This window comes from Callorhinus ursinus, unplaced genomic scaffold, assembly GCF_003265705.2.
Source record: "Callorhinus ursinus isolate GAN/ISIS: 27379988/994484 unplaced genomic scaffold, GSC_fseal_2.0 scaffold66, whole genome shotgun sequence".
Classification (NCBI taxonomy): Eukaryota; Metazoa; Chordata; class Mammalia; order Carnivora; family Otariidae; genus Callorhinus; species Callorhinus ursinus.
Window position 1 is genome coordinate 6,769,711 of NW_027397128.1, and position 21,253 is coordinate 6,790,963.

At 45.7% G+C, this 21,253-nt stretch overlaps 1 protein-coding gene and 1 non-coding gene across 4 annotated transcripts; both read right to left on the reverse strand.

Moving 5' to 3' along the window:
• Positions 1 to 6,124: 6,124 nt before the first annotated feature.
• On the reverse strand, positions 6,125 to 6,231 carry LOC112806778 (U6 spliceosomal RNA). The gene has a single exon (XR_003203946.1). It is a non-coding gene; the product is annotated as a U6 spliceosomal RNA (small nuclear RNA).
• Positions 6,232 to 12,150: 5,919 nt separating this feature from the next.
• On the reverse strand, positions 12,151 to 17,941 carry SLC7A3 (solute carrier family 7 member 3). 3 transcript variants are annotated; one of them, XM_073885806.1, is made up of 12 exons: positions 17,696 to 17,941; positions 16,509 to 16,683; positions 15,452 to 15,610; positions 15,107 to 15,284; positions 14,787 to 14,899; positions 14,421 to 14,643; positions 14,124 to 14,263; positions 13,902 to 14,004; positions 13,508 to 13,665; positions 13,120 to 13,286; positions 12,660 to 12,768; positions 12,151 to 12,522 (listed from the first exon to the last, which is right to left on the reverse strand). In XM_073885806.1, the coding sequence occupies exons 2-12, from the start codon at positions 16,651 to 16,653 to the stop codon at positions 12,392 to 12,394; spliced, it is 1,626 nt and encodes a 541-aa protein (XP_073741907.1). In that variant the 5' UTR covers positions 16,654 to 16,683; positions 17,696 to 17,941; the 3' UTR covers positions 12,151 to 12,391. The 3 variants fall into 3 exon arrangements, with proteins under 3 accessions (XP_073741907.1, XP_025743944.1, XP_073741906.1); XM_025888159.2 differs by having other exon boundaries at positions 16,284 to 16,683; XM_073885805.1 differs by lacking the exon at positions 17,696 to 17,941 and adding an exon at positions 17,288 to 17,340 and having other exon boundaries at positions 16,284 to 16,683.
• Positions 17,942 to 21,253: the final 3,312 nt, after the last annotated feature.

A 21,253-nucleotide genomic window follows, 5' to 3' on the forward strand; every position in this document is an offset into this window, starting at 1 on the left:
CGTTGTGACGTCACCAACGTCCACGCCCAATTGGTCTTTACTCTCTGAGCGTAAGCGTCGTCGGGGCACGGGGCACACGGGCACACGGGCACACGGAGAGCGGTCTAGGCCTTAAACCCTGGGGTTGCAGCTTAGAAGGCCGGGGTTAGAATCACAGAGGATAAGGAAATACGGTGCAATACTGAAAGCATACTACAGTTATTGAGAAGGGTGCAGATGGCCAGGGTTACAGGCAAGCAAAGAGCAGGCCTTGGCGGGGGGGGGGGGGGGGGGGGGGGGGGGGGGGGGAGAAGAGGGGGGGGGGGGGGGGGGGGAGGGAGGGAAGGAAGGAGGGAGGGGGTAGAAACGGAGGAAGGAAGGAAAATAAACAATATTACCCACTGGTTATTGAAGAGAGGCAAAGGTCAGAAATATCAGAAGTCGAAGGGCGCCTGGGTGGCTCAGTCATTAAGCTTCTGCCTTCCGCTCAGGTCATGATCCGGGGTCCTGGGATCGAGCCCCGCATCGGGCTCCTTGCTCAGCAGGGAGCCTGCTTCTCCCTCTCCCTCTGCCACTGCCACTCCCCCTGCTTGTGTTCCTTCTCTCACTTTGTCTGTCATATAAATAAATAAAATCTTAAAAAGAAATATCAGAAGTTGAGAGGAATGGAAAACCCTGTAGTTCCAAGACACGTTTCTGCTGCCCAGCCCTTGTCAAATCTGAAGGAAACTATCTAATGACTCCCCTGCAGATTCGCAGTAGGACGGCAGTCCCATCCATCTCTAGACAAATGGTTTTAGGGATGGCGGTGGAATATATATGTAAACATGTTTGGTATCAGCTAAATCTATGGGTGATGCTTGCAACCAAGGCGTTGGCCTTTTACTGAAATCTCTGTTCAGAGACAACAGTGTTAAGGCATGATGCCTCCCAATTTGGAGAAAAACCCCAAATCAAAACATTAACAAGCCTCCCACCTCTTCCCTCACATAGCCCTCTTTTAAGTCTTGTGCACCACAGTCAAGCCAGATGTGAAGCTGGCTAGCATAAAGAAAAGAGATTGTGGTTTCAATTCTGGGAACATTAAGAGAGTTTCCTCCTGACCCTGACAGTCTCAGAGTCAGTCATTACCTATCATGGAAAAGATGGGGTTTCTAAAAATAATTTCTTTTCTCTCTTCAAAATTTTCTGCATCTAGATCACATAGTACAGTGAAGAAAAAAGGCAAAACAGGGAAAGTACTGCTATTAACGCCTCTTCTTTTGCATCCTGCAATTTGGTATTCATTTTACGATCCTAGATGGCTAAATTAGGGAAAGAAGTCTGGTGGAAAAGAGCAGCAGAGTATCTCATAGTTGACTAAATCCTCAGGCACCATATGCTATGTGCTAGCTACTTAGAATCTCATTGTCTCTACTTTTTCATCTATAAGCTTCTGGTTCAATAGAATAGTAGCATCTAGTAGTATGTAAAGCATCTAGAACGCTGGCTGGCATATAATAGGTAACAAATGTTAGTTTCCATTATTGTTCCCCATTTCCTGGTTGGCAAACCAAGGGCTCCCAACTTCCATCATCCTGCCCAGGCCCCTGGCTCTACCCTAACTTCTTTGTTCTTAAATGAACAGGGAACAGGGTGAAAATTAGACCTTGGATCTCTAGTCCATGGTGGTCCTTTCCCATACATCGTAGAAATCTTAAGTGATTAATAATGTCTGTAGCAGGAATGCCTGGCTAGCTCAGTCACTAGAGCATGTGATTCTCCATCTTGGGGTCATGAGCTCAAGCCCTGAGTTAGGTGTACAGATTACTTTTTAAAAATGTCCGTCGGGCACCTTGGTGGCTCAGTTGGTTGAGTGACTGCCTTCAGCTCAGGTCATGATCCTGGAGGCCCTCCTGGATGGAGTCCCGAATCGGGCTCCCTGCTCAGCAGGGAGTCTGCTTCTCCCTCTGGCCCTCCCCCTTCTCACACTCTCCCTCTCTCTCAAATAAACAAAATTTAAATAAATAAATGAATAAAATCTTTAAAAAAAAACGTCTGTAGTAGGATGGCTATGATATTATCCAAGATTATGTAAGGCAAACAAGAATCAAATGACTCCATTGATTAATACTGACTATAAATATGCCTCCAAATTCAGGGCTACTGAACTGTTACCACTGTATTGAATAAAAATATCAAAATATGCAGAAAAGGTGAAATAAAAAATAAAGTATGAATATAAAATATGCAGAAAGGGTGAAACCCCTTATGGCATTGTATGGGTTTCTCCAGTGTTTTTGTTTTCGTTCTAGATAGGCTCCCTGGATGTTACCAGTAAGGAAGAATTAAGAGACAGGAAATAAAGTATCAAAAACTAATGATGTAATATATGGTGATTAACATAACATAATAATAAAAAAATAAAAAATAAAAAAATAAGAGACAGGAAATAAAGGAAAAGAAGAAAGGAAATAAAGGAAGCAGGTGCATATTGAGGAGGAAATGCAAGAATGACTAGTAAAATGCCATTAAATGGCACTCAACAGGCCATAGATTTTCTTCCCTTACCCGGCATGAACTACAAATTTTATTCTCCTGCTCTTTAACAAATTAATGCAGAAAAGGTGAAAGAGATAAGCACATAAGGCAGCGGGTGAACAGCTTGGACTCTAAGGAGAGCTTATTAAAACTCTCATTAATATGGGGCACCTGGGTGGCTCAGTCTGTTGAGCATCCGACTTTTGGTTTCAGCTCGGGTCGTGATCTCAGGGTCAGGAGATCCAGCCCTGCATCAGGCTCGAGTCAGCTTGAGATTCTCTCCCTCTCCCTCTTCCCCTCCCCACCTCTCTCTCAAATAAATAAAATCTTTTTTTAAAAAGACTCTCATTAATAGAGTGAGTTAAAAGAGAGTAAGCAACCAAGAATGTAAATTAGTTAATAAGGTAGCATTACACCTTGTTAAAAAAAAAAAAAGAAAAACACTTTCAGAAAAAATATGCAATTTTATAGCCAAGAAAATTCTAAAAACGCAAGGGATAATGGAGTAAGGGAGAGAGGCTTGCTTTACCAGGTATTAAAACTACTGTAAATAAAATTTGTGGTAGGGGCGCCTGGGTGGCTCAGTCGTTAAATGTCTGCCTTCGGCTCAGGTCATGATCCCAGGGTCCTGGGATCAAGCCCTGCATTGGGCTCCCGGCTCAGCGGGAAGCCTGCTTCTCCCTCTCCCACTCCCCCTGCTTGTGTTCCCTCTCTCGCTGTGTCTCTCTCTGTCAAATAAATAAATAAAATCTTTTAAAAAATTTATGGTAATAGTGCAGACAGATAAATGGAACAAAATAAGAGTCCAGAAACAAATCCATATATATATACATACATATATATGGAAATGATTCAAGTCAGCAAGGAAGAGTTATTCAAGAAAAAGTATTGAAGCAACTGCATAGCCATTTTTTTAAGATTTTTATTCATTTATTTGAGAGAGAGAGAGGGAGAGCACAGAGGGAGAGAAGAAGCAGACTCTCCGCTGAGCAGAGAGCCCGATGTGGGGCTCGATCTCAGGACCCTGAGATCATGACCTGAGCTGAAGGCAGGAGCTTAACCGACTGAGCCACCCAGGCACCCCTGCATAGCCATTTTATTTTTTTTTTAAGATTTTATTTATTTGACACACAGAGAGACACAGCGAGAGAGGGAACACAAGCAGGGGGAGTGGGAGAGGGAGAAGCAGGCTTCCCACGGATCCCAGGATGCCGGTATCATGACGCAAGGGGAAGGCAGACAAAGACTGAGCCACCCAGGCGCCCTTGCATAGCCATTTTAAAAAGTAAAATTAGACCCCTGCCTCACTTCATATACGAAAATAAATACGGAATTAATCAAAGATTAAATTGAATCAGAAAATTTCTCAAAGAAATTATGGGTCGATATTTTATAAACACAATGGCAAGATGTAAACATCATCCGAAAACCAGAATCATAAAAGAAAAATAATAAGTTTTACAACATAAAAATTAAAATCTTCTGAATGGCACTATAAGCAAGGTTGAAAGATAAACCACAGGCAGGAGAAAGATTTTTTTCAACATATGTAACTGATAAAGAATTAACTTTTTTTTTTTAAGAGTTAACATAACTAGGGCGCCTGGGTGGCTCAGTTGGTTAAGCGACTGCCTTCGGCTCAGGTCATGATCCTGGAGTCCCTGGATCGAGTCCCGCATCAGGCTCCCTGCTCAGCGGGGAGTCTGCTTCTCCCTCTGACCCTCTCCCCTCTCATGTGCTCTCTTTCTCTCTCTCTCTCAAATAAATAAATAAAATCTTTAAAAAAAAAAAAAAGAGTTAACTAGGGGCGCCTGTGTGGCTCAGTTGTTAAGCGTCTGCCTTAGGCTCAGGTCATGATCCCAGGGTTGTGGGATCGAGCCCCGCATCAGGCCCCCTGCTCGGCGGGAAGCCTGCTTCTCCCTCTCCCACTCCCCCTGCTTGTGTTCCCTCTCTCATTGTGTCTCTCTGTCAAATGAGTAAAATCTTAAAAATAAAAAAGTTAACCTATATAACATAAAAAGAGCTCTTAAAAAAAAAGTTCCCACAATAAAAAAGACAAATACTCTAGCAAATAAATCAGCAAAGGACATTTACACAGGAAGAAATATAAATGGCCAATAATATATGAGAAGATATTCAACCCCCCCAATAATCAAAGAAATGAAAATTAATAGAAGGTAAATTTGGGATGCCTGGGTGGCTCAGTCGGTTAAGCATCTGCCTTCGGCTCAGGTCATGATCCCAGGGTCCTGGGATCAAGTCCTGCATTGGGCTCCTTGCTCAGAGAGGACCCTGCTTCTCCCTCTGCCTTCCACTCCCGCTGCTTGTGCTCGCTCTCTCTCTCTCTAATAAATAAATAAAATCTTTAAAAAACATACAAGGTAAATTTTTTTCATTTATCAGATTGGCAAAGGTTCAAAAGATAAACAAAACTTCAAATTAGCAATATACACAAAACAGGCACTTCTGTGCACTGTTGGTAAGAGTACAAATTATTGCACCTTTTCTGGAGGGCAGTTTGACAATACATATCAAAATCTTAACATGTATGTACCCTGTTACCTAACAATTTGTCTTCTAGAAATTTTCCTAAAGAAGAAATTGGAAAAATTTGCAAAGATAAACAGAAACGTTCACTGAAGCATTGTAAACCACTTAAATGTTCATCTAGTTAAATGTGGACTAGTTACAGAACTTAGGGTACATCAGTGCCATACAGTGGAGTACTTACTTATACAGCCTTTAAAAATATTGCTGTGGAAACAATCTAATGGTATAAAACAAGGCAAATGCTTATATGCTACTATTGAGCTTAAAAACGAAAACGTCAGGGGCGCCTGGGTGGCTCAGACAGTTAAGCATCTGCCTTGGGATCAGGTCATGATCCCAGTGTCCCGGGATCAAGCCCCACATCGGGCTCCCTGCTCGGCAGAGAGTCTGCTACTCCCTCCCCCTGTGCTCTTGCGCTCTTGCTCACTCTCTCTCTCTCCCTCTCAAATAAATAACTAAAGTCTTTAAAATAAAAGAAAAAGAAAAAAGAAAAAGTCAGCAACTGCTCAAAAAGATGTAATTACATAGATTTGAGTGACTAAACAACTCTTGGGATGGTTTCCACCTGGGTATGAATGGCACAAATCATAGAAAGGAAGAAAAAAGTTTACAGAGACGGTATACACGTCTGTAAAATTATATGCATATTTGAACAAAAATGTCTGGAGGAGTATTTACCAAAATGTTAACAATGTTTATCTTTTGAGTGGTGGGATCTGGGAGAATCTTTACTTTCTTTATATTTTAGTTTTTCGATTTCCAACAATGAACATATATTTTCATCATTGGGGGAAAAGAGAAGCTATTTTAACATTTTTTAAAAGATTTTATTTATTTATTTGAGACAGAGAGAGATAGGGAGGGGCAGAGGGAGAGGGAGAAGCAGACTCCCCAACGAGCGTGGAGCCCGAGGTGGGGCTCCATCCCAGGACCCTGAGATCATGTCCTGAGCCAAAGGCAGATGCCTAACAGACTGAACCTCCCAGGAACCCCCCCTTTTTTTGATAACATGGGTGGATTTATTTCTTAATATTCGAATGCAAACTTAAAAACAAGCTTTTCATTAGGAATAAAAAAAAATATGGACTGCTTCACGAATTTGCGTGTCATCCTTGTGCAGGGGCCATGCTAATCTTCTCGGTATCTTTCCAATATTAGTATATGTGCTGCCGAAGCGAGCTCAGGAACCCCTTTTAACATTTTTTTTAAATAATCTTTTGAGTCATTTTGTTTGTTTTTTTAAGTAATCTCTATACCCGATGTGGAACTCGAACTCAGGACCCCAAGATCGAAAGTCCCATGTTCTACCAACTGAGCCAGCCAGGTGCCCCAAGAAGCTATTTTATTTTTTTTTTAAAGATTTTTATTTATTTATCTGACAGAGACAAACACAGCGAGAGAGGGAACACAAGCAGGGGGAGTGGGAGAGGGAGAAGCAGGCTTCCCGTGAGGCAAGGAGCCCGACGCGGGGCTGGATCCCAGGACCCTGGGATCACGACCTGAGCCGAAAGCAGACGCTTAATGACTGAGCCACCCACGCGCCCCGAAGCTATTTTCATTAAAAAAAAAAAAATCCAGAGGAAGATGAGGGCGTTTTTATCTGATGGGCATGTATTTTCTCAATAAAGTATAAGGCAAAGTCAACAGCTGAGAGTAGGAGGGAGAGATTTGAAGAATGTGAATAAGGTAAGAAAGGTTTGTTATAGAGACGGGAATCGGAGAGGAAAAAGTTTCCTAGGTGTAGTGTTGAGGACCTAGTGAAGGCTGATGATCATTAAGCTGCCCAGGTTTAGGATTGCCTCTAAAAATCCTGAACTGCACAGGTGCGACGTTTGGATTCCTCTGGGGGTGGGGTGTAGTACTCTGGAGTACTGCCTAGGGAGGTGAAGGTATTTGCAAGAGTCATAATGATAATAAATTCAGGAATTTAAGTGGGAAAGGGAGCAAGCAAAGATTGGCAGAAACCGATAAAGAGAAAGTGTATGTGGGAGGGGAGAATGAATTAGGGGATTCATGAGGTCAAAGAAATTATTGTGGTGTGGTTACTTGAGCAAGTAAGCTGGGGAAGTTTGGGAAGTCGGGGACAGAGAACTTGATGTTTGAATTAGTGATTTCAGAGATGTACATTCGGGCAAGATCTAGAGTATAACCATGTGACTGGGTTGCTGAGGTGTAATTCATTGAACCGAATCCACACACCTCCTTACCCTTCGATTGTAAGCCCTGAAATTTAATGGCCTTCAAGAGTCTGACTGGAATCTACCTTTCCTGCCTTATTTTTCCACTTCATCTCTTCAAAATCCTAGGCTGCAGGCAAATGAAACTATAAACTTTTTCAACTTCTTGTCTTTATGCACAAGGTTCCCTCCTCCTGAAATGCTCTACCCCAGTTTCTGAAATTACAGATTTTACCGATCCTTTATGCCCCAGGTTAAGAGCCTCAACCTCCATGAAGACTTCCCAGAACTCCCTAATATGAGTTCTCATGGTATTTCATGCATACCTCTCTTAGGACACTTATTAGGAGGACACTTATTATTTCCAACTTCATGTCTCCATACATAATTGAGCCAATTTTATCCCTGACTCCTTGAGGAGATTAAGATTAGACCATGCCTGGGGTGCCTGGGTGGCTCAGTCGTTAGGCGTCTGCCTTCGGCTCAGGTCATGATCCCAGGGTCCTGGGATCGAGCCCCGCATCGGGCTCCCTGCTCAGCGGGAAGCCTGCTTCTCCCTCTCCCACTCCCCCAGCTTGTGTTCCCTCTCTCGCTGTGTCTCTGTCAAATAAATAAAATCTTTAAAAAAAAAAAAGATTAGGCCATGCCTAAAGCAATTTTCTACTCCATCTTCAAGCTTAGCATCCTAAAGAGATTACTCACTAACTGCCTAAGTTGTTTCTGAAGTGCAGTATATAATAGTCCCCTCTCTTATCCACAGAGGATATGTTCCAAGACCCCCAGTAAATGCCTGAAACCACACATAGTACTAAACACTATATATACTGTTTTTTCCTATACATACATACATACCTATGATAAAGTTTATTTATAAATTAGGCACAATAAAAGATTAACAACAATAACGAAATAGAAAAATTGTAACAATATATGTGAATGTGGCCTCTCTCAAAAAGATCTTGTACTGTACTCACCCTTCTTTGATGATGCAAGATGATAAAATGCCTACATAAGATGAAGTGAGGTGAATGACATAGGCACTGTGTGATGCAGCATCAAGCTACCATTGACCTTCTGACTATACATCAGGACCATTTGCTTCCAGACCATGGTTGACTTGTTGGGGGGGGGAGGGGCTGAAACCATGGGAAGCTAAATGACATTTAAGGATTTTTTGGTACACAGCCAAACATTTTTTAATAGATATTTATTTTAATGTGTATTAGGGAAATACTTTGTTTTCCATGTATGATAGTGGTAAAATGTTTTCCTTTTAGGGTAACTTTAGCACCTGGCTGGCTAAGTTGGAAAAGCGTGCAACTCTTGACTTTGGGGTCATGAGTTTGAGCCCCAGGTTGGGGATAGAGATTACTTCAATCAAACTTTATAAATAGGGGCGCCTGGGTGGCTCAGTTAAGCATCTGCCTTCAGCTCAGGTCATGATCCCAGGGTCCTGGGATCAAGCCCCATGTCGGGCTCTCTGCTCAGTGGGGAGCCTGCTTCTCCCTCTCTCTCTGCCTCTCCCCCCACTCAAGCTTGCAGGCAGGCTCTCTCCCCCCTCTCAAATAAATAAATAAAATCTTTAAAAATAATAAGTGTATTTAAGCTTTAAAAAATGAGGGGTTTTTTTTTAACATTACAGGAATTACACAAATAGAGAAAAATTCCTGAAGGTCTGAAGTCGGGGAAACATTGCACTGAATAAAAAAAGACTAGAAAACCAAATCAGAGAGCTAGTCCATCCTTCATAAATGATTTATTTAAACAGTAGTACCAAAATGTATTCACTTTCTCCACTGACCATCTTCGTTAAGCATAAAAATCCAATAGCCAAAAACCTCTCAACTCCCTTTGGTGGTTGGTTTGAAACGCTGTATCTGCTTCCTCACCCTCCATTTACTCAACCCACTGCAATATGGCCCCCACTCCCACCCCTGGCCAAACTACTCTTGAAATGATCAATTACCTACTAACTAACAAAACCAGTGAACCCTCTTCGGTCTTTATCTTACTGAACTTGGCTCTCTAAGGCTGCATTTGGCATTGTTGACTTTTCCTGAAAAGTTCTTTCCTCCCTGGATTTTCACAACACTGTCCTGTCTCTTTAGTCATTCCTTCTTCATCTCTTGTGCTGAATCTTTCCCCTTCATCCCTTAGAGTTTCCCCAATCTTTTACTGTTATGATGATTATAAAAGGAATGAAAAAAGTAATGTTGGGGGTCCCTGGGTGGCTCAGTCGTTAAGCGTCTGCCTTCGGCTCAGGTCATGATCCCAGGGTCCTGGGATTGAGCCCTGCATCAGGCTCCCTGCTCAGCGGGGGGGCCTGCTTCTCCCTCTCCCACTCCCCCTGCTTGTGTTCCCTCTCTCGCTGTCTCTGTCAAATAAATAAATAAAATCTTAAAAAAAAAAAAAGTAATGTTTGTATCTGGTTAGGAAAACTGAAAAAGTACAGAAGAAAAACCAGAGGTTAAGTTTCCTGTATATTTTTCCAGAAAAAAAAATTATGTACATATTCTCCTTTGTTCTTTCACACAAATGTTCTGCACCTTGGGGTTTTTGTTCCATTTTGTTTTGTTCCTACTTAATAGTGTATCTTGGAGAGCTTTCCATATCACCTCTTGGCACATATAATTCTATCTCATTTTTTTACTGGCTCTATAAATATTCCACCAAATTAATGTATTGTAACTTAACTAGTTCCGGGCTGATGCACACCAGGTAGCTTCCAAGTTTTATTGTATTAAAATGTCACAGTAAATATCCTTATATAAGTGTAATTTTTTAAAATTCCTGTAAGTGGAATTATCAGATCAAAAGGAATGTTTTTAATTCTTATATTATCAAATTACTCTCCACAAAAGTTACAATGTAAATCCCCATCATGCAGAAGATTGTCTATTTCCCCTCACTTTTGCCAACCCTAGTCATTGAACTTTGTTTTACGGCGGGGGGGGGGGGGGGGGGGGAGGCGGCACAGTGGCACCTGGCCGGCTCAATCGATAGAGTACTCAACTCTTAATCTCAGGGTTGCGGGTTCAAGGCTCACATTGGGTGCAGACATTATTTAAAACTAAAATCTTAAAAATTGTTTTGCTGGTCTCTAAGGTAAGAACTGAGATCTCGTTGTTTGGATTTGCATTTCTTTAATGAGTGAGGTTGAGTATCAATATTTGTTGGTGTTACTATTTTTTCTGAAAACTGTTTACATCCTTTATTCATTTATCACGTTATCCATCTTACCGATTTGTAAGAGCTCTTTGTATATAAAGAAAATTATATAATTTATACTAGAGCTTTTTTTTTAAGTAATCCCTAAGCCCAATGTGGGGCTCGAAATCACAACCCCAAGATCAAGACTCGCATGCTCTACCAACGAGCCAGCCAAGAGCCCCCCAAAATTTGCTTCACATACACATGTGTGCTCTGAATTGGTGGCCCCCAAATCTTTAACCCTAGCCTGGACTTCTAGCCTCGCTTCAAGTTCCAGTTGTTGATTACCTATCTTTACCTGTATGAAGCTAAATTCATGTATGTTTATCAATTAGCATATCTGGATCTGAATTCATCTTTTCCCCCAACATGCTACTCCTCTTTTGCCATCTTGGCTACTAATCTGATCATCCAATCAAATTTCATGATCTAAGCCATCCACTTCTTACCTCCTACATCCAACTGACCAAGAACCCTGAAATATTTCACCCAAATGACCGCAATGGCCTCCGAACTAATTACTAGCAGCAATCTCACACAATGGTTAAATGGTGACTATTATCTCACTGCTCTAGCTTCCCCCAGCCTTTTCTGAAGCACCCTCCTTGCTGCCAGGCTAACAAATCCAACCATGTTCCTTCCTTAGAATCCTTCACTACTTGCCCCCCCGCAACACAACTCGCACCATTTATAAAGATAACATCTGAATTCCTTGGTAGCATATTCAAAGCCATTCGTGTGGTTCATATGGTCTCTGTTGTATTTCACAACCCCACATAGGCTACCCTCCAACCACACTAAACTACAGGACATACCTCCAAATACAATATGGTTTTTCACACTCTGTGGCTTTGTGCACACTATTCACTGAAAAACAAGTCCTCCCCTCAGTCCACCTCAGGAACACCTATTCAAGACCCCCAGATCAAGCATGTCCTCCTTTGTGTTTCCGTAGCAATCAGCACTTACCCCTGCCCTGGTATTAAGTCACATTGTTTCGCGTGTACCTGCTTGTCTCCCCCTCTAGATTGTGAGTTCCTTGAGGGCAGGGACTAGAGGTTTTATTCATATTTGTATCCCTAGGGCCCGGCATGGGGCCTAGCATTTTGATTTTAATAGGAGCTCCACATAGGTGTGTTGAAAAAATGGACGAATGAATAGTTCTTGGTCTGAGCAAAGCTTTGACCTCTGTTGCCTTACTACTTCTACAGCCATCAGTATCTATATATAATATACAGTCCTTTACCAAACCCCATTATTGTCCACCCCTCCTCCCAGCTGTGCCAAATACCCTAGCCAAAATTTCTGTTACCCAGGCAGTCACAAGAGTCTGGGTCTAGTCCAACTGGAAGGGGTGGAACACAAGACAATGGTCTCAGTGTAGATCCTGACCAATGCCAGTGTTGAGATCAGAGTCCACCCCCAAATCCCAAAGACAAGTACTGCTGTCCTACTTATTCAGAAGCTAACCTTTAGTATAGCAAGAGGGAAACCTATCTCAAGATCATTCCTTTCAGTGTGACTAGACTTGACAAGTGGCCACGCCACCCTCCTCAAACCCTGAGCCAACAAGGAACACACACAGGCACAAAAGAGACTTGCGGCGACAGGAGCAAACACAGGACACGTATCTGAAGCTCTCCACACTGCAAGTCAGGCCCCACATCACCTCTAGCAAGCAAAGAACAAGACATGGTTTCTTTTTCTACTGTCTTTTTAATAATAATTTTGTAAAAGCCAGTAAGCAGCTACAGACAAATTGAAAAGGAGACCACCAAAAATAAAAAATAAAAAGATGAAAAACAGCGAAGACACATCCTTCACTCCACAATAAATACAGAGATCTATTAGTGGTCCCCCACCAACATCCCGTGGGAGCCCTGGCTTCCCAGTGTGCTCAAGGATACTCTCCATTACTGTGCGGGGGGACCAGACAGCATTCAGGTGTGATGATGTCAAATCGAATGTGCACAGGCACTGCTGAGATCAAGGTCTACAGTTTTGGCCCTAGACTTGAGTGGGGCTTGGTCATTCTTAACCTCTTCCAGGCTGTGCTGGATCCCATAGCCGAAGTAGATAGCAAACCCTAGTGGGGAAAGGTAGCTGTGAGGTAGGGAAATAGTCACCTGTAAAGGCTTCATAGGTCTCCCTACATGAGACCAAGAGGAAAAAGAACTGGGGTAGGACACCTGAGAGGACTACTCTTCCCAAGTGGATACCTACCAATCAGCATCCAGACCCCAAATCGGGCCCAGGTGCCCGCTGTCATCTGCATCATAAGGTAAACATTCACAAAGATGCTCATTAGTGGGAGGAGAGGCAAAGCAGGTACCTGGGAACAAAGCAAAACCTTCTTTGTATATACCATGAGGTGACCTAGAAGGAGATCCCTAACCTACTGAGGCCAGGAAAGGAAGGGTCCAACTCCTACTCATCTTGTGTATTTCAATGCCCACACATTGAATGTGCCTCATATAGGACAGGACTCCAAGCATACACAGTTGGGGGAAACAGAACTGGAATGTAACTATGGAGGGGGAGAGAAGTCTTTGGCCTAAGTATCTCCTGTATCTTTCCTTCCTTGTCCAATTAAAGACTATTTATGAACCTTATTAGACCACAAGGCATCTGGAGCCCATTCTTCTGAGATGGGTGGGTAGGTGGAAAGAGAGAGGTAATTTACCTTAAAGTGCAGGGGAGTGGAACTCTGTGGCTGTCTCCAGATGACCCCAGTGATCCCAGTAATGAGCATCAGGAGCAGCACAACCACTGCAGTCCACACTGGGTCTCCGGAAAGCAGTGGGATGGGCCACTGGGCCAACACCAGGCAAAGAAGAGTGAGCAGCAGAGCTTCAAGGGTCAAGTTGAGAAACATCAAAACCAACTCTTGAGACCAGCATGTGAAGACATCAGGCACCCCATTCCAAGGAAGGTCATGCTCTCTCTAGTTCATCCTCAGCCACCAAATGCCACACACACACACACACACACACACACACACACACACACACACAGACCCCGGTCATGCTGACCTCAAAACCACCACCCTAGAGAAAAATTCCATTGCTCACCAACCAGTGAGGAACACACATAGACAACTCGGCCAGACAGTGGAGTGGGGACGGAGTTGAGTGGACAGAAGAGTCCCTGTAGGCTCAGCTTCTCTGCTTCGGCGATCTCCTCCTGCAGCTCTACCTCATCCTCCTCATTCTTCAGCTCAGGCTGATACCTGGGGCAAGAGTAAGAAGGCAGGATTAAGAACCACCCCTAGCCACTTCAGCATCTTCTCCAAGCAGCTTAAGCTCTCTACAAGCTTTTTTTTTTTTTTTGGCGGGGTGGGCTCTCCATGTTCCTCCAGGAGTCAGGATTAAGGCAGGTGAAGGAAGAAGGGAGGAGAAATCCCCGTCCTTCCTCACCCAAGAATAAAAAAAAAAACCCAATCCTAGTTTACAGAGGGAGTCTCACCTGAGGATGAGAACACAAATAGCCACCAGAGAGTAAGCAAGTAGGGTCCCAATTGACATGAGGTCCACCAGATCGGTGAGTTCAAAGAGGAATGCCATGAACGCTGAAATTGATGGGCAGAAAACAAGAAATGAGGGAAGGGAAGAGCAAAGTTAAGGGAATCGGTGAAACAACTCAGGGAAAGGAAAAGACGTGGCGGGGGGGGGGGGTGTTGTTTTTTACCTGCAATAATGCCAGAGACCACAGTGGCCACGATGGGGGTGTGTGTGCCCGTGTGGACCCTGGCAAGGACCCGGAACAGGAGACCGTCCTCTGCCATCGCATAGATCACCCGAGGCATGGGGAACATAGAGCCCAAGAGGCTAGAGAAACGAATGGCGGCAGTGGCATGACTTCACTGCAGTCTCCGTCCCCACACAGCCTTCTCCTCCCAGCCCTTTTAAGGGGGTATTCACCAAGCACTGAACACTAAAGCCGAAGACCCCGACAGCAGAGGAGAAAAAACGTTCGGCCACTGACCTGGTAGAAAGCGCACAGAGAGATCCAACAGCCACAACATAGCGGGCAGGGGCCCATCCAGTATAGAGAAATGCCTCAGGCAGGGGACTCTCGGGCTGAAGCTGGTAGTAAGGCATCATAAGCGTAAGTGCCGAAGAGACACCAAAATATGCCAAAAAGCAGACGAACAGTGAAATCACAATGCCCACAGGGATGGAACGCTGGGGATTCTGGGCTTCCTCACCTGCAGGAAGGGGCACAAGTTTCTGATCAGGGAAGCAGGCCCGGCTCCTCTACTCCGCCCCCCACCCCCCGCCAATGTGCATGCCACCTGAGCATACAGCGTACCCCAGAGCCCCCCCGCCAGAACCAGAGTGACTGTGTTACCAGTGGTAGCAATACAGTCGAAACCAACAAATGCATAGAAACAGGTAGCTGCTCCACGGAGAACCCCCTCGAAGCCGAAAGGCACAAATCCTCCAGAGCCCAGAGGGCCCAAGCTAAAGTGGAAGAAAGGGATGGAAAAGGTAAAGGTGTGTTCAGCCACCTCTGGGCCTTTTCTCTACCGCCAAACCACTCAGCCGGGTCTTTGAGACCTCAACTCCCATTCCTCCTCCCCAACCCAATCCCGAAGCCCTTAGCATGGATCCCCCTTGGCTCCCCATCATGCTCCCAGCTCTGCAGCTCCTGAGAGTGAATCTCCTGACCTATCGGTGTCATTGAGTTCAGCCATGGTCAGTTTGTAGTCCTCTTCTGTGAGTTTCCAATTGTGCAGGTCCCCCTTAATGAAGCCAGAAACGATGACAAAACCGAGAACCAGAAGGTTCACCACTGTGAACACTTTGGTAACCAGGGCTGACTCACTAGCCCCCAGAGCCAGCAATCCTGTGGGAAAGAAGCAGTCAGGACTCAGCCCTCGCTTTGTTTCCCGCCTCTGTCTGTGCACACCTTTCCTGCCCAGCTTCTCTTCTTTCTCACCATTATCACCTCCCCTCTCAGGCTTGGTCCCTCCTAGCCCTGCCCCCATCAGTTAGCCCTGTGTCTTCCCTCACCGGTGAGCAACAACACAAGGCCCAGAGCAAAGAAGTCTGGATATTCTGCGAGGACATGGGGAACATGCAGTGAGATGCTCCCCTGCAGGGTCTGAGAGATGCGGTTCCCAATCAGGTTGTCAAACGCCGAGCTCCAGGCCCGGGCCACACTAGCTGTACCTGGGGGAGCAGAGGGAGAAACACGGGGTCAAGTTTCCTTCTCCCCTCCTCCCTCCTCCCTCCCCGGACACCAGTCACACAAATAATCCCTGCTGTTTTCACCTATTCTTACTTTTTTTTTTTTTTAAGTAGGCTCTACGCCCAACCTGGGGCTTGAACTCACAACCCAAAGAGCAGGAGTCAGCATGCTCCACCGACTGAGCCAGCCAGGCGGCCCTAGTCTTTTTAAAAACCAAAACCGGTCCATTTAGGACCCCAGGACAGAGAGTAAGTAGAAAATGAACAATTTCGGGCGCCTGGGTGGCTCAGTCGTTAGGCGTCTGCCTTCGGCTCAGGTCATGATCCCAGGGTCCTGGGATCGAGTCCCACATCGGGCTCCCTGCTCGGCGGGAAGCCTGCTTCTCCCTCTCCCACTCCCCCTGCTTGTGTTCCTGCTCTCACTGTCTCTCTCTGTCAAATAAATAAATAAAATCTTTAAAAAAAAAAAAAAGAAAATGAACAATTTCTCCACACCTTCAACCCTCCCAGCCAGCCCCCCAACACACACACATTTAGGGGTACTGAAGTCCTGTGAATGTTACAGAATTTATCGCTTCACCATCGCGCCCAGACTTGCGGACTCAAAGCCCCTTCGCTGGCTGTGCACAGTTCCCTCCCTGCCCCGACATCTCACCTATAACATAGGAGAGGATGAGGTTCCAACCAGTGGTGAAGGCCCAGAGCTCACCCACTGTGACATAGCTGTAGAGATACGCAGACCCAGAACGGGGAACTCGGGCACCGAACTCCGCATAGCACAGTCCAGCCAACACAGAAGATAGAGCGGCCACCAAAAAGCAGATCACAATGGATGGTCCCGCTTTATCTTTGGCCACCTCACCAGCCAGGACATACACACCTGCACCCAAGGTGCTGCCCACACCCAGGGCCACTAAATCCAGGGTGCTCAGGCATCTGGCAAGGCGACTGTCTGCCATGCCTGGCTCCAGCGCACGTCTGCGTACCAGCTTTTGACCAAATCTGCGAAGTGCCCGCCACAGCATTCTAGCTGGAATTGCAGAGGATTCGAAGATCTGGTGAAAAACGAAGACAAAAAGCCCTTCAATAGGGCTCATTATCCCTAAGCTCTAAGAGTGCATGACAATACCCACTCCACCAAGCAAAGGAGCAATGGGGGGAGGGGGAGGATATTGAAGGGACAAAGGCAAGTGTCTTCCTCTAACCTCAGTGTCTTCCTTAACAAGGAGGAGTAACAGTACCTCACAGGTCTGTAGAAGGACTAAATGCAGAAAAGACATGTGAAAGCCCCCTATGGTACAGTAGCCGGGCACCCCGTGTGCGCTCAGTCAGCATCAATCTCTCTCTCTCTCTCTCTCTCTGACGGGGAAACTAAGGTTTATCCTAGACCCCAACCCAGGAACCGTGGAACCTCATCTGGGTCCGTTCCCCGGCCTGTAGCTCCTTGGGAATTAAACAGAACTCACCCCAGAAGCGGCCCACAACTCTGGGCAGAAGCCCCTTCTCACATCCACTACCCACGTTCCTTTTCAGTGCTTACCCCAAAGGCTACTTCATAGGCAAGGTTCCTAGATTGCCCAGAGGGAGGGGCGGGGGGGGGGAACCGACCTCCCCCTGCAGATCCAAAGTGAGGACCGACTCAATTCCATCCCTACTCACCCAGCCCACACCGCGTCAATGGTGCTACTGTCGCCCAGGGGAGTAAGCGAATGTTCTCCCACTTCCTCCCGCCCTGCTAGGCTGACCGGCAAGAATCAACAGTGGGGCGGGGCTTCGACATCTAACGATTTGGAGATGCACCCCGAGAGGGGCCCCAGGGCAGCCCGAAATTGCTTGCAACAGAGAGGGGTTCCACCCTATGCCCCCCAACTCGGCTCCCGGATTCATCTAGAAACGGTCCGGGGCTGAGGTGGAGACGGGAGCCTTGGCTCCTGGGGCCGGGGTCTCGCCCAGCAACAGGTCACGGCCGCGTTGATGCAACTGCACGCTCTGGTTCCCAGACAATCCTAGGTATGCCCAGACCCTCGCCGTCCCCTTCCGACACACGTGTCGGTCCCCAAGGCTTACCAGAGAGCTGTTGCAAGCCCAGGGAGAGGAGAGTCTCAGACTGGGTTGGGTGAGGCTGAGTTGAGCCGAGTTGGGTTGGGGCTACCCACTTCGCTGCTGAGGCTTCAAAGCTGCGGCTTGGGGTCGTTGCGCGCCAAGCGCCCCCTTATATATACCGGGAGGCGGAGCCGGTAACGTCATGGAATCCCACCCCCAATCCTCCCTACACCACCTAGACACACAGTCTCCCTCTCTCCCTCTCTCACTCCTTCCTCGGCTTTGCAAAAAGGATTGCGTGCAGCCTGAGATTGCTTCCCACTTGCAACAGCCAGCCCGGCGTGGCAAGGAGCAAGAATCTAGCAGGGTGGGGGGGGAGAGGGTGGCCTTTTCCCATTCTCCGAGCTTATAGTCAGAGCCCGACAATGAGAGGCTTCTTGGCCGGAGACCCCATGGGATTTTCTACCTTTGTGCCTTAATGGTCAGAATCTGTGATTGGCAGCAGTGGGGGAGGGGAGAGAGGTGGAGGAGGAAACGGCACAGGAAGTCTCCAACTCACTCTCCCTCAGTCTTCCTTAGCTTGCTTTTCTACACGAGGTTCCCGAACCCCTGAAATCTTTCCCAAGGACCATACCAGATTATGGACAGCCATCTGACTCCAATCCCTCGGCTCTCACCCTCAACTGTGGGTATTTCAAGTGCAGTCAGCAAGAGAATGGAAGATGATTTCAGCCACCACAGATAATTAATCCCATCTAGATTTTTAGGCCCCAGTCTCTCCGTAGTATATTTCTAGTTAAACTATTAAATATGAAACTGTAACGATAATTGAATTCTTGGAGGAGGCGGTGTGTTTTAATCCCATTTTCCTGATGAGTAAGTTGAGGCTGGGAGGCATGACTTGCCTGACACCACAACGTAATCATTTCTTGACCATCTTACTGATAAACCTGCCCTATTGGATTTCAATGCCCGCCTCCTATAGGTACCATGCCTCGTTTAAATGCACAAGGAGAGGGGCGCCTGGGTGGCTCAGTCAGTTAAGCCCCAGACTCTGGTTTCCACTCTGGTCCTGTTCTTGGGGTCCTGGGATTGAGCCCCACGTGGGGCTTTGTGCTCAGCATGGAGTTTGCTTGTCCCTCTCCCTCTGCTCCTCCCCCCTCTCTCAATCTCTCTCAAATAAATAAATAAATAAATAAATAAATAAATAAATAAAATCTAATAAACAAATAAACGCACAAGAAGAGGAGGCGTGACAACAAGCAAAACCAAACAGGGAGAAGCACCAGCACTGGGATCCGCCCTTTTAGGCTAGGAGTTTCTGGGAAACAGAAAAGGAGCTAAAGAATCCAAGAATGGTCACACTGGGTGTCAAACCCATAATCCCATCAACCAATCAGTTTTTTTTTTACGATATTTTATTTATTTATTTGAGAGAGAGAGATGGCGAGAGAAAGCATGAGCAGGGGGGAGGGGCAAAGGGAGAAGCAGACTCCCCGCTGAGCGGGGAGCTCTAGGTGGGGCTGGATCCCACGACACTGGGACCATTACCTGAGCAGAAGGCAGCCGCTTAAACAACTGAGCCCACCCAGGTGCCCCCAACCCAGTCAATTCTTAATCATAATGGAGCAACAGGGTTGTGAAGGTGTGCTTCTCCTCCATCAAGACATCTAAGGTATTGGGCACCTGGGTGGCTCAGACGGTTGGGCCTCTGCCTTCGGCTCAGGTCGTGATCCCAGGGTCCTGGGATCGAGTCCCACATCGGGCTCCCTGCTCGGAAAGGGGCCTGCTTCTCCCTCTCCCTCTGCTGCTCCCCCTGCTTGTGCTCTTTCGCTCTCTCTGTCAAATAAATAAATAAAATCTTTAAAAAAAAAAGACATCTAAGGTATTAAAAATGGACCCAAGGGCATATTAAAGGGCATATATTACCCAAAGGTGTAAGGTATTAAAAATGGATCCCAGAGTCCCAGGATCAAGTCCCACATCGGATTCCTTCCTCAGCGGGTAGTCTGCTTCTACCTCTGACCCTCCCCCTCTCATGCTCTCTCTCACTCTCTCTTTCAAATAAAATCTTAAAAAAAGAACCAAAGTTTAAAATAAATAAATAATAAATAAATAAATAAATAAATAAATAAAATGGACCCAGATATCCTTGTTTCCTTTAAATCATCCATTATGAGTATATCGCCCATGAATCTGACTAAAATCTAAATCCTTTTAGAAGCAATTGGTATTTCCTGTTAGCTACAGCTCCATTTTAGAGTCCCATAAGTATTTATTGAGCACTGACTCCGTGTATAGCAGCTCGTACAGCAATGAAGAGATTACAAAGGAAACACAAAATAAAACCCTTGTCTTCCTAATCTTAAAAATCTAGTTAGGGAGTAGACGCCTGGCTGGCTTAGTCAGTAGAGCATGTGACTCTTGATTCCTGGGTTGTGAGTTTGAGGCCTACACTGGATGTAGAGATTACTTTAAAGAATAAAATCTTAAAAAATATCTAGTTAGAGAAAGACGAAAACACACACAATTCAATTAAAACAGTAATACACTGGGGCGCCTGGGTGGCTCAGTCGGTTGAGCGACTGACTGCCTCTTGATTTCAGCTCAGGTCATGATCTCAGGGTCCTAGGATCCAGCCCCCGCATAGGGCTCCGCAGTCAGTGCAGAGTCTGCTTGTCCCTCTCCCTCCCCCTCTATATCTCCCCCTCATCGCTCTCTCTTTAAAATAAGTATATATTTCTTTAAAACAGTGTTACATAGTGGTTGGGCGTGCAGTCTTTGGAGTTAGACCTAGGTCAAATTCCCAGTTCATCCACTGTGGCCTTGAGCAAATTATCTAAAATATCTGAGCCTCAGTTTCTAGATATAATATACACATTTCACAGGGTTGTCGTGATGCTTAGGTGAAATTATGAAATCAACTCTTCCTGCCTGGCACATGGGAAGTGTTCAATGAAAACTTGACACATATTTAGAATAATATATTAGTGTTTATGATAATCACTTGGTTGCTTACATTAGCTGCCTGATTCTATTATGAGATTGACAAAGTGGTGTTTTAAATATTGAGGAACAGGCCATCAGTACAGACTGGAATATATAAAGAACACCTCTTAGTTTGTAAGGGGTTAAGAAGAGGTTGGCGGGGGGTGGGGGTGGTGCCTGGGCGGCTCAGTTGGGTTAAGTGTCTGCCTTTGGCTCAGATCATGATGCTGGAGTCCCAGTATAGAGCCCCATGTCCTGCTCCCTGCTCATTGGGGAGTCTGCTTCTCCCTCTCCCTATGCCCCTGCCCCTGCTCCATTTCTCTCTCTCAAATAAATAAATAAAATCTTTTTTTTAAAGATTTTATTTATTTATTTAATTGACAGAGAGAGAGAGACACAGGGAGAGAGGGAACACAAGCAGGGGGAGTGGGAGAGGGAGAAGCAGGCCTCCTGCTGAGTGGGGAGCCCGATGCAGGGCTCGATCCCAGGATCCTGGGATCATGACTTGAGCCGAAGGCAGTCACCTAACCAACTGAGCCACCCAGGCACCCCAATAAATAAAATCTTTAAAAAAAATAAGAGGTTGGCAGGGAA

What these genes read in the sequence shown, in the direction of transcription:
- SLC7A3 (XM_025888159.2), bottom strand. Translation starts at nt 16,653, where the DNA reads ATGCTGTGGCGGGCACTTCGCAGATTTGGTCAAAAGCTGGTACGCAGA. An exon ending in CATCCTCTCCTATGTTATAG is followed by an intron (nt 15,611 to 16,283) that starts GTGAGATGTCGG and finishes CTGCTCCCCCAG; the next exon opens with GTACAGCTAGTGTGGCCCGG. An exon ending in CTCTGTGCGCTTTCTACCAG is followed by an intron (nt 14,264 to 14,420) that starts GTCAGTGGCCGA and finishes TCGTTTCTCTAG; the next exon opens with CCTCTTGGGCTCTATGTTCC.